This window comes from Haematobia irritans, chromosome 2 (genome assembly GCF_050003625.1).
Source record: "Haematobia irritans isolate KBUSLIRL chromosome 2, ASM5000362v1, whole genome shotgun sequence".
In the NCBI taxonomy this organism is placed as follows: domain Eukaryota; kingdom Metazoa; phylum Arthropoda; class Insecta; order Diptera; family Muscidae; genus Haematobia; species Haematobia irritans.
The window spans coordinates 220,831,300-220,845,061 of NC_134398.1; the positions used below are offsets into that span (position 1 = coordinate 220,831,300).

A 13,762-nucleotide genomic window follows, 5' to 3' on the forward strand; every position below is an offset into this window, starting at 1 on the left:
AGTCTACGGGAGAGACATATGATATGGCTCCTATACACTTGGATACACCGCGCAGTGAGGCATCAACATTGGTTATGGATGGAAATAATATGAATGTATGTAGATTCCATGAATATTGGAATTCAAAATTTAATTTAAAAAAAATAAATGTTGGACTGGCGTGTTTCTTTTTATTTTGTCAGTGTTCGGATGAAGCAATTTCACAGATTGAACATCTAAGCCAATGTGAGGGAGAGAAGTTAAACGAGTTGAGTGGTGCAATTAATGAATTGTTTAAAAGACCATTTCCGGACATTATCAGGAAAATTGTAAGTAACCGCATAATCGCGGGGTTTATTCCGATGGAATTAAATTTAGATAATATAGCTTCATAATCTGGTATAGCTCAATATATCCCAAAAATGACTTCCAAAGTATAAATGTGATTTTTAAACTAAAATTTGCCTTCTCAGACCAGACGTTTAATTGAAAGTTTTCTTTTCAATATCGTAACTATTTGCAGAATGCAAATTTCTCGCGGGGTTTATCCCACAGGATTAAATTAATTTTATTTTAATATAATTTAATAATTTAATACACTTTGTTTGCCAGTTTGGTATTTCTATATTAAAAATATTAAAAAATCCATTAATAAAAAAATTTTTCCTCTTGCTCTAGGAAGCTGAAAAAGCAGCTGCGTTTCGTAAATTGGATTTTTTACGTCGCCAAATAATCGATTTGGAATCTTCGGAAATTTCTCATGGCAATCTCGATCAAGGTGACAACGATTCTGGTATTAGTTCGAAAAATGAATATGATCAAGAAACGAAAATTTTGGATTCCGTACGTAAACGTCTTCGGAAACTTAATGATAATAATGTGGAATTAAATAAACAAGTGCAAAAATTACAACTGGAAAATAATGGTTAGTTCGAAACCATGACTTTTTAATTTAATTCTCAATGCCATTTATTGTTTATTTTCTTTAAAGAACTGTCAGCCAATTTAAAATCAGAAAAAAATATTTCGCAACGGAATAGTAAAATACTTAAGGATATGGCAGATTTATTGAGCAGTATGGTGAGTTTTCAATAAAAGAAATTACTGATCGATAATATGAAAATAGGTTTTCAAATTTTACAAATGTTTTATGGGATTATTGGATGCGAGAACGGATCTATTGAAAGGACACATATAGAGGGCGCTGCATGTTGATAGACATTCTCTCTGTAGTTTTTCCTTTCATAGGTAACTAACTGTCGATGAACATCTAGACCGGAAATGGGGGACAGTGTGTAATGTGTTTTCTCGTCGGATGAGGTAAGCTCAGTCGCCTCCAGGGTCCACGTAAGGATCCAATAAACCGTTGGTTCCTTGATGATCGGTGCTGAGAATTCGGTTCGTTGATGGTCAAAAATAATCTACCAAAATTTGAAGAAAATTATTGTGGTATAATTTTTTACCAAATTAAAAAAATCCCAAGTTTTGTCAAAATTTCTATAGAAAATGTCAAAATTTTATGTCTATAGAAAATGTTGTCAAAATTTTATTTCTATAAAAAATTTTGTCAAAATTTTATTTCTATAGAAAATTTTCTCAAAATTTTATAAGTATAGAAAATTTTGTTAAAATTTTATTTCTATAGAAAATTTTGACAAAATTTTATATCTATAGAAAATTTGTCAAACTTTTATTTCTATAGAAAATTTTGTCAAAATTTAATTTCTATAGAACATTTTTTCAAAATTTTATTTCTATAGAAAATTTTGTCAAAATTTTATTTCTATTGAACATTTTTTGTCAAAATTTTATTTCTATAGAAAATTTGTCAAAATTTTATTTCTATAGAAAATTTTGTCAATATTTAATTTCTATAGAAAATTTTATCAAAATTTTATTTCTATAGAAAATTTTGACAAAATTTTATTTCTATAGAAAATTTTGTCAAAATTGTATTTCTATAGAAAATTTTGTTAAAATTTTATTTCTATAGAAAATTTTGTTAACATTTTTTTCTATAGAAAATTTTGTCAAAATTTTATTTCTATTGAAAATTTTGTCAAAATTGTATTTCTATAGAAAATTTGGTCCAAATTTTATTTCTATTGAAAATTTTGCCAAAATTTTATTTCTATAGAAAATTTTGTCAAAATTTTATTTCTATAGAAAATTTTTCAAAATTTTATTTCTATCGAAATTTTGTCAAAATTTTATTTATATTGAAAATTTGTCAAAATTTTATTTCTATAGAACATTTTGTCAAAATTTTATTTCTATAGAAAATTTTGTCAACATTTTATTTCTGTAGAAAATTTTGTCAAAATTTTATTTCTATAGAAAACTTTGTCAAAATTTTATTTCTATAGAAAATTGTGTCAAAATTTTATTTCTATAGAAAATTATGTCAAAATTTTATTCATATATTTATTTATTCATTTATTTAATCAACCAACGCTCTATAGGACAACATGTTGATAGAATTTAGTACAATTCAGGAAAAATAGACTTAAAATTAACTATTAAACCTATACTAGCACACAATCTTTTAATAAAAATTAAATTAAAAAATAATTAATAATATTTCTGTAGAAAATTTTGTCAAAATTTTATTTTTATAGAAAACTTTGTCAAAATTTTATTTCTATAGAAAATTTTGTCAAAATTTTATTTCTATAGAAAATTTTGTCAACATTTTATTTCTATAGAAAATTTTGCCAAAATTTTATTTCTATAGAAAATTTTGTCAAAATTTTATTTCTATAGAAAATTTGTCAAAATTTTATTTCTATAGAAAATTTTGTCAACATTTTATTTCTATAGAAAATTTTGTCAAAATTTTATTTCTATAGAAAATTGTGTCAAAATTTTATTTCTATTGAAAATTTGTCAAAATTGTATTTCTATAGAAAATTTGTCAAAATTTTATTTCTATAGAAAACTTTGTCAAAATTTTATTTCTATAGAAAAATTTGCCAAAATTTTATTTCTATAGAAAATTTTGTCAAAATGTTATTTCTATATACGGAAGGTCTCTGTCGTCGGACAGCAGGACCGAAGATCTCTGTGAGGAACAGTACCACCGATGGTCTTTGTGGTGGAACTATTGGACCGAAAGCCTCAGTGGTGGAATACTAAGCCCGAAGGTGTCTGTGGTGGAGCCGTAGGCCCGAAGGTCTTTGTGTTGGAACAGTAGGCTCGAAAGTATCTTTGGTGGAAAAGTTGGCCCGAAGATCTCTGTGGGGCACAGTAGGACCAAAGGTCTCCGTGTTAATATTTATTTCGCGTCTGGGAATAGATTCTTCGTCTGAGAATAAATTCATCAGAAGACGTCAAAAATACCACCGAACTGCGAGTAGAATGATATGCAATGATCCACTCGTAGAACGATGACACCTATCTATATATAGTAAGGTGTTGGTTTTACCCAGTGTCTGAGGTAGTCGCCTATCCGAGTCTGTTTACGGTTGGCAAAAGTCAACTAACAAATATAAGCAATCCATGCGATGGATCACAGCAGCACATAGCCACTAAGCAGTTCCGCATAATGATGATTCGTGTCTCGTGGTGGTTCGTGCATGTTTGTTGGTTGAATGTTGGGTGACGTATTGATAATGTACGGCAAAGTAAATAAATAAATTAATTTTGCGTTACAATTGGCTTTCTACTTGTGCAGAAAAGTGGTGTACTTACACCTATAGTCCAATACACGGCATTGTAGTCTTCTGGCCAGCTAGATTTGGACAATTTCATTAAATTTTAGCTAAAGAAATTTTTTCATTTATGAAATTTAGCTCAATTTTAATGAGCAATTTCATAATTATAATGAACTAGAGTACGACTTAATTTTCTTTCGAACACCTTCATAGACTGGCTCAGATGTCCAATATACAATCCTAAGAGATGTAGGATAAAAAAATATACAATATATCATAATCTTTTATAGCTCAATAAACCCTAAATGTCTTCCAAACTATAAATGTGATTTTCAAATTAAACTTTGCCTCTGATGAACTCTGAGTCCTTTAAGTTCAAGTCATATTTTTTTTTTGTGAAAATTTAATTGCAAGTCCTTTAAGTCCACTTTTCTATAAATTTTACAGAATGCAAATTTCTCTTATGCCAACATCTATACTAATAACACTAATCAACATGAGGATAAAAATCCATTTTGTCAAGCGATCATAGATATGGAGTTACAATATCAAGCGAGAGAAACTAATTTACAACAAGAACTATGCAATAAAAATCAAAGGGTAAGGTTAATTACAAACAAAAAAAAAAACTAAAATATTGTGAAATATGTGTGTCATTCTTTACAGATCGAATCACTAACCGAAGCTCTACTGAAACATGAAAAATTATTTGGTGAACAGAAACGAGTGGTAAGTAAACAAATTATTCACTTCATCTGACGATTTGTTCAATGTAAATAATACCGATGTTTATTATATCCACCACTCACAATTTGGTAATTATCATATCTACAGAGCGTAAGTGAAGGAGAGGATATTGATAATATTACACCACCTGCATCACTCACCAATTCAGCACAAGGGGCAATACAAAAACATAGCTCAACAAATCGTTAAATTCATAATGAGAAGTATTCGACAAGCTATTGACCTCGACAACAAAGACATCAGGGGAAAACTCCCCTCAGCCATAAGGGTGAGCAACAGTTATAACAGCTACTACATAAAACTCTTACACACCCCCTTACAACCATATGCAGGCGAGAAAAAATGTCTTCTACATATCTTCGAATTCAACAAGGACAATGCCAGTTTTATTGAGAAAGAGTTAAAGAAAAGAGTATAAAAAAACAGAGAGAGCGAGAGTGGGAGAGACAGCACATCTACCAAATGATGTTTTTGTATCATATCAACAATTGCGACTAATCGGAAATGGATATCAGAATATTCTACAATATTAGAAAATCCTCTCTCTCTCACACACACACAGTTACACAGACACAAGCTATAGAGCCAGGTGCCACCAACAAAATACACCGTTCTGCTGTTCTGTTACTCTAGATTTTAATTTATATTTAAGTGTCTATATGTGTTTGATTTATTTACATAAGAAAAAAAGAAAGAAATCTACAAAAACGAAAAAATAAATCTAACAAACTCTAGTGTGTTTGGGGGGGAAACCCCACAACATAGAAAATAAGTAATAGTAAATATGCATGTAATTTGAATTTAGGTTATCGATTTGAAATTAAATTTAAATTGCCGTTGTGTTGGTAGCATGTAATAATATCACACCTATAAGGTAAATGCTAATATATCTCCACAAATGACCTCACACATTAAACATATCTATATTCAATGTATGTGTAAATGATTTGAGTTTCCCTATATGAAATCTATTAAAGTGTGAGAAGTTTATATTTCCCGCCAAATTCCTTGAAGTCATTGTATGCGACAAGGAGGAGTACAGTAGCTCTATAATATCGATGCCCTCATTCCAGAGTACGCTAAGTCGACTTAGCATGTTTTGATGGAGTTCGCTGTTTCTTATTCGGATTGATGTGAATTGCATCCTGTCAAAAATTCGAATTTTTTAGACACTTCCATAAAGAGTTATGGGTTATATTGTACTTAGCCTATGACTAAAGTTTTAAAAAATGTCCAATTCAAAAAGGCCAAAGAGCTTTGTTCGGTCTAAAGTGGTCTAAGTAATTTTAGCCATGTTCTATTATCAATATTTTGAGTTCGTACATACTAAACAAAAATTATAATAATTATGATTCCAAACAAAAAAAAAAAACATTTTTGACTTGTTTCCTGTAAAATTCACTTTTTAGACTTAGCGTACTTTGGAATGGAGACATCGATATGAGAGCTGTATATACACGAAGAGAAGGAATATGATAGCCTCATAGAGCCAAATGTTATGTTTGGATGGAGAGCATAGAACATTTTTGTCGCAAAAATGTTGTGTCTCGCCACAAATTTTGACAAAATATCTATAGAAATAAAATTTTTACAAAATTTTCTATAGAAATAAAATTTTCCACAGCATTTTTTTTATTTTCTATAGAAAGAACATTTTGCAATATAACATTTTGACAAGATTTTCTAGAGAAATAAAATTTTCTATATAAATAAAATTTAAAAAAAAATTTCAATAGAAATAAAATTTTAATATAATTTTCTATAGATACAAATTTTTTGTCAAATTTTTCTGTAGAAATAAAATTTTGACAAAATATTCTATACAAAATTTTTTTTTGTCAAAATTTTCTATAGAAATAAAATTTTGACAAAATATTCTATAGAAATAAAATGTTTATAAAATTATTATAGAAATAAAGTTTTGACAAAAAATTTTTTAGAAATAAAATTTTGCAAAATAACATTTTGACAACATTTTCTATAGAAATGAAATTTTGACAACATTTTCTATAGAAACAAAATTTTCACAAAATTTTCTATAGCAATAAAATTTTGACAAAATTTTCTATAGAAATAAAATTTTCACAAAATTTTCTTTGGGAATATAATTTTGATACAATTTTCTTTAGAAAAAAGAAATACAATTTTGACGAAATATTCTATAGAAATAAAATTTTCACAAAATTTTATGTAGAAATAAAATTTTAATAAAAATTTCTACAGAGAAAATTTTGATAAATTTTTTATAGAAATAAAATTTTGAAAAAATTTTCTATGGAAATAAAATTTTTATAAAATTTTTTATAGAAATAAAATTTTGACAAAAAATTCTTTAGAAATAAAATTTTAACAAAATTTTCTATAGAAATAAAATGTTGATACAATTTTCTATAGAAAAAAATTTGTCAAAATTTTCTATAGAAATAAAATTTTGACAAAATTTTTTTTAGAAATATAATTTTGATACAATTTTCTATAGAAACAAAATTTTGTCAAAATTTTCTATAGAAATAAAATTTTGACAAAATATTCTATAGAAATAAAATGTTCACAAAATTTTCTGAAGAAATAAAATTTTAATAAAAACCTCTACAGAAAAAATTTTTGATAATAAATTTTTTATAGAAATAAAATTTTAACAAAAATCTATATAGAAAAAATTTTTGATAAATTTTTTATAGAAATAAATTTTGACAAAATTTTCTATAGAAATAAAATTTTGACAAAATTTTCTATAGAAATATAATTTTGATACAATTTTCTATAGAAATAAAATTTTTACAAAATTTTCAATAGAAATAAAATTTTTACAAAATTTTCTATAGAAATAAAATTTTTACAAAATTTTCCACAGAATTTTTTTTTTTAATTTTCTATAGAAATAAAATTTTGCAATATAACATTTTAACAAAATTTTCTAGAGAAATAAAATTTTAATAAAAATTTCTGTAGAAATTTTTGATAAATTATTTATAGAAATAAAATTTTGACAAAATTTTCTGTAGAAATAAAATTTTGATACAATTTTCTATAGAAAAAATAATTGACAAAATTTTCTATAGAAATAAAATTTTGGCAAAATATTCTATAGAAATAAAATTTTCACAAAATTTTCTGTAGAAATAAAATTTTAATAAAAATTTCTACAAAAAAATTTTTATAAAATTTTTTATAGAAATAAAATTTTGACAAAAAATTCTTTAGAAATAAAATTTTGACAAAAATTTCTATAGAAATAAAATTTTGACAAAAATTTTTTATTTAAATAAAGTTTTGACAAAAATTTCTGTAGAAATAAAATTTTGACAAAATTTTCTTTAGAAATATAATTTTGATACAGTTTTCTATAGAAATAAAATTTTGATACAATTTTCTATAGAAATAAAATTCGTGTTTTGTTTTTTTTTTGTTGGTTTGTACTGTAATCATATTTGTTGTTTTGATCTCAGCTTTAAAACCATTGCGTTGACTAAACTACAAGAATAGCTTAACCAACAGAGGAATAGAATGTTTGTCAAATTTATTTGGGCAAAGCCCTATAGACTGCGAGATGGTTAGATGGACGCACGTTTCGGAATTACCACATTCCTCATCAGCATCCTATACTTGCAGCAAAACTATCAACCAATTATCAGAATAAATTCAGGCAGTTCGCTAAACCCAAAGTGAACCACACTTGAACCCTCCGAAAAAAGGTTTATGATAGCCGGCTTATGCCGACATTTGACAAAAAATTCTTTAGAAATAAAATTTTGTAAAATAACATTTTGACAACCTTTTCTATAGAAATAAAATATTGACAAAATATTCTATAGAAATAAAATTTTGACAAAATTTTCTTTAGAAATAAAATGTTGACAAAATTTTTTATAGAAATAAAATATTGGCAGAATTTTCTATAGAAAAAATGTTGACAAACTTATTTTTGGATATATGGAGAACAGTTTAAAATTGATAAAAAAATAACAATTGATTAAAACCATTTTTTAAGATTGCACACAAACCACTTTGCTTGGAAGCCCTTTTATGTACTGGGTATTGGAAGGCGAGACCTGCTTTTTATCACAAGTATATGACACACACATGAAAACAAAAAAAAAACTTTCAAAAGTCAATAAATAAGGAAAATAGAAAAAAAACGACGGTTAAGAATAAACGAATCAAAACATTAAAGTCTAATGCAATGGTTTATATTCCATGTTTATGATTGACTATGTGTCTGTGAGTTTGCACACAAACACACATAGAATATCATTTCTCCCCTTACCCAGCAATAAATGATGAACCGCAAACAAATATATATTTGTCTATATGGTCCTTGCTTTTGATATATTCGTTTCATTTTGCAACTAAGTGGGGAGTTTTAGTGGGTGTACTCATCACCATTGCTAACTTGTCGAACACAATACTCGTACAAAAACCAAAACCCATTGAGAGTTCGATAGAGCCACAGGAAACGGTAACATAACTATTTGTAGCATTTCCTGTCTGACTGCATTCGTGACAACAACACACAATTGCAGTTCAATTTCTTCGAAATATACAAGAAACGGAAGTTTCGTGAAATTCCAACTTCTTTAGTGCTCTCAAGAATAATGGAAATAATTGAAAGAATTTCATAAAAAGCATTTTTGTTTTCACAAAAGCAACGAAAGTTTTGAAAGTATTTTTTCTTTTTGAGTAGAAAAAAAGTTACTTTTTGAAAATCTCAAAAACAACGAACCGATATTTAAACCACAAAAAAAAAATAACAAAATAGTGTTTCGTGTAATATGGAATTAAAAATTGTTGAAAAGTTTCTTTAGTGCAAAATATTTGTCACTTGGCAGCATATTGTGTGGGTGTTTGAAGTGTGAATGGATTCGAAAGAATTTATCATCGTGTAAAACTTTGTCATGAAATGAAACCTTGGAGGGAAATTTAAAGAACAGTTTTTGAACTTAGGAAAATTTTATTGTGAAGTGCATTGAGTGGAGAAATTTTATGAATACTCATTATATCTGTTTATTTAAATTACTTTTGTTTTTCAATTTTACCCTATAGAATATATTTTTTTCTGAAGAAAATAAAAATCAATAATATACAAATAATGTTTCCATCCTGGAATAGGAAAGCGTTTTGTAGTGAATTATATGGGCCATCGTCGTACGAGGTTCATAGCTAAAGTTTTGTATACGTATTGCTCCAAGGTAAATGAAAATTCTATAATACATTTAACTTAATAATAACGTTAATAACGTAAAAGCTTTGATAAGCGTAAAAGTGTTTTGTGCAGCCAATCTAGAGGGAAAGTGTGATGCAAATATTTGGGTTAGCAAATTAAATGAGTGATTTTTCAAATGCTAGAGAATTTATTCCGGAATCGGAAAATCGCTCCGAAAATATCGTGCTTCAAAATAAGTTTTTAGCGTTTTTTGCAACATTTGGTCGCGCTACAGCGTGCTGCAAATCGCCTTGACGCACCTTGTCACGCTATGTTCGGTTCATACACTTCAATTGAGTTTGATACGAAGGGTCCTGTGTTCAATCCCAGTTTCGATCGAACACCAAAACATTTTTCAGCAGTGACTTATCCCCTTTCAATAACACTGGTGACATTTCTGAGTATGAGTGGGGCCATCGTAATGTAAAACGCCGTTCGGTCTCTGCTATAAAAAAGAGGTCCCTTATCATTCAGCTACACTAAAAAAAAGTGAACTCTCTATTTCACTAAAGCCAAATTAACTTTATTTTAGTTCATGGAATTATTATGTTTGGAGAAAGTTTCCTTTACGCTAATAATTTTTTCGCACGCTAGTTAAATGAACTAAAAAAAACTGAAAAAAAAAAATTATACACAAATTAAGCATAAAGATTTACTAAATTCGTATTTCTCGCAAAATAGTTCATTATTTCTTTAAATTTGTAAATTTTTCTACAAATGCGTCCATCATGAACATCGTATGTCACTAAAGACATTCTTGCAATTTTGAACTCCAATTTCCTTCAAACTACAAAATTTTCTTTAACAATTGAAAAAAATTAATTATGTCTAATAAATTTTCTTGAATTTGTCGAAAAATATTTACTTATTTTTGTGATATTTCTAGAAACCCAAGGAGTTAAATCGGGAGATCGTTCTTATGGGGGGCTATACTAAAATATGGACCGATACTCACCGTTTTCGGCACACCTCTTTATGACCCGAAAATACCTCTAGATTTCCAATTTCATGCAAATAGGACAAAAACTTCGGATTCTACACTAATAGCAAAAATTAAGTTCCATAGTCGTGAACGGACGGTGACAAAATGAAACGGAAACGTTCACAAAAAATCAAAACGAAATGTTCACAATTTCGTCCACGGGCGTTCACGATTTCAAGAACGGCATTCGTTTTTCTTTGGCCATGAAAAGTCTTATAATAATCGTTAGACGTTATTATGACAATTCCCTTGGTGGTGCAATGTACTAAGGCGACCGTTAACGCGTATGGTGCAGAAAATACAGGTTCGAGTCACGCTAGCGGAAATCTTTTTTATACCCACCACCATAGAATGGTGACGGGGTATAATAAGTTTGTCATTCCGTTTGTAACGCATCGAAATATCGATTTCCGACTATATAAAGTATATATATTCTTGATCAGGGAGAAATTCTAAGACGATATAAGCATGTCCGTCTGTCTGTCTGGCTGTCTGTTGTAATCACGCTACAGCATTCAATAATGGAGCTATCGTCCTGAAATTTGGCACAGAATCGTCTTTTGTCTGCGCGCAGGTCAAGTTCGAAGATGGGCTATATCGGGCCATGTTTTGGTATAGCCCCCATATAAACCGACCTCCCGATTTGGGGTCTTTCGCTTATAGAAACCGTAGGTTTCATCCAATTTGCGCGAAATTGAAAATCTAGAGATATTTTGGGACCTTGAAGAGGTGTGCCAAAAATGGTGAGTGTCGGTCCATGTTTTGGTATAGCCCCCATATAAACCGACCTCCCGATTTGGGGTCTTTCGCTTATAGAAACCGTAGTTTTCATCCAATTTGCGCGAAATTGAAAATCTAGAGGTATTTTGGGACCTTGAAGAGGTGTGCCAAAAATGGTGAGTGTCGGTCCATGGTTTGGTATAGCCCCCATATAAACCGACCTCCCGATTTGGGGTCTTTCGCTTATAGAAACCGTAGTTTTCATCCAATTTGCGCGAAATTGAAAATCTAGAGATATTTTGGGACCTTGAAGAGGTGTGCCAAAAATGGTGAGTGTCGGTCCATGTTTTGGTATAGCCCCCATATAAACCGACCTCCCGATTTTACTTCTTGGGCTTATAGAAACCGTAGTTTTTATCCAATTTGCCTGAAATTGGAAATCTAGAGGTATTTTTGGGCCATAAAGAGGTGTGCCGAAAACGGTTAGTATCGGTCGGTATTTTAGTATAGCCCCCATAAGAACGATTTCCCGATTTAACTCCTTAGGTTTCTAGAAACCGTAGTTTTTATCCGATTTGCCTGAAATTGTAAATATTCTCGTATTTAAGGCTCACAAAAACGTGTATCGGATTAAGTTTTTATCGGTCCATTTGGTAATGCCTCCATATAGACCAATTTCACTTCTTGTGAGTATAGAAGGCGCACTGATCATGAAAATTGCTTGAAACTCAATGTAAAATTTTCAGATTTTATTTTTCGGGTGAAAATCTACAGATTTAAAATTTCAAATCAAGACGTTATTTTATAATTTTCTTGCACACTTACAAGAGATGTTAATGATTCCTCTAAAACTCAAACAAAAATGGTTCTTATAAATCCAGAATCTGATATAGTCCTCATAGGTGAAATCTTTAAATTTATCTTCGGGAAGTGTCCTCAAGCCCTCCTGAAATTTCAAAGGAAACCCTAATATTTGGTTCATTGTGGTGGGTATTTAAGATTCGGCCCGGCCGAACTTACTGCTGTATATACTTGTTTTTTTTTTTTATTTTGTTTATAAAGTCGTAACCATAACGTTTTCAGATCATGAACGCTGGTTGTTGTTTTGATAACGCATGGTGTCATTTTATCGTTGTCAGATTGACACCGCCTGTTCACAGTTTGACACCACATGTGTGTTGATTCACTTTCATGAACGAATCGTTTTGAAATGAGCACGCCGTGCTTGATTTTTTCTATGAGTGTAGAAGCCCAAGAAGTAAAATCGGGAAATCGGTCTATATGGGGGCTATACCAAAATATGGACCGATACTCACCATTTTCGGCACACCTCTTTATGGTCATAAAATACCTCTAGATTTCCAATTTCAGACAAATTGGATAAAAACTACGGTTTCTATAAGCCCAAGACCCCAAATCGGGAGATCGGTCTATATGGGGGCTATACCAAAATATGGACCGATACTCACAATTTTTAGCTCACGTATTTGTGATCCTACAATTCCTCTAGATTTCCAATTTCAGGTAAATTGAATAAAAACTGCGGTTTCTATAAGCCCAAGAAGTAAAATCGGGAGATCGGTCTATATAGGGGCTATACCAAAATATGGACCGATACTCACAATTTTTGGCACACGTATTTGTGGTCCTACAATACCTCTAGATTTCCAATTTCAGGTAAATTGAATAAAAACTGCGGTTTCTATAAGCCCTAGACCCCAAATCGGGAGGTCGGTTTATATGGGGACTATATCAAAACCTGGACCGGTATAGCCCATCTTCGAACTTGACCTGCCTGCAGACAAAAGACGAGTTTGTGCAAAATTTCAGCACGATTGCTTCATTATTGAAGACTGTAGCGTGATTACAACAGACAGACCGACAGACGGACATCGTTATATCGTCTTATAATTTCTCCCTGATCAAGAATATATATACTTTATATAGTCGGAAATCGATATTTCGATGTGTTACAAACGGAATGACAAACTTATTATAACCCCGTCACCATTCTATGGTGGTGGGTATAAAAATGAAAAAAACTTAAAGAATAAATCATTGGCATCAAATTAGGATCATTGCAGTAGTTCATTTTTATTGTTCTTTGGAATAGTACGAAAAATTTCTTTTGTTTTTACTGAAAGAAATATTGTCGTGAGGCCAAAGATTTCATGACCTTAAAGTAAAACTGCGAATTTCGCTTTTGTTTAACTAAGGTCAACTTGTCTTCAAAATTAATGAAATTGTCTTTAAATTTGTTGTCTTTTTGCATCTTGACAATAAGACAAAAAAGCCATCAAAAATTGGAGATATCTTTCACCAATTTATTTTAACCCTTAAATTAGCACTGTATATTTTAGGATACAACCAGAAAAAAATTTCTTACGACTTAAAATTTTGACCGAATTCTTTGAAATCAAGTTTGTTGTATTTAATACATCATAGCGCTATTTCTAAAAATATGTTTTTCCTGCAGTC

At 29.6% G+C, this 13,762-nt stretch overlaps 1 protein-coding gene across 6 annotated transcripts in view; it reads left to right on the forward strand.

Moving 5' to 3' along the window:
• The window catches only part of yuri (yuri gagarin), a 55,638-nt gene that overhangs the window by 14,102 nt on the left and 27,774 nt on the right, over positions 1–13,762 (forward strand). For all 6 annotated transcript variants that reach the window (XM_075297491.1, XM_075297489.1, XM_075297493.1 and 3 more), the window contains 6 exons: positions 3–95; positions 183–308; positions 658–904; positions 971–1,059; positions 4,080–4,232; positions 4,299–4,361. In XM_075297491.1, coding sequence (XP_075153606.1) covers positions 3–95; positions 183–308; positions 658–904; positions 971–1,059; positions 4,080–4,232; positions 4,299–4,361 — 771 coding nt within the window. The remainder of the gene's footprint in view (positions 1–2; positions 96–182; positions 309–657; positions 905–970; positions 1,060–4,079; positions 4,233–4,298; positions 4,362–13,762) is intronic.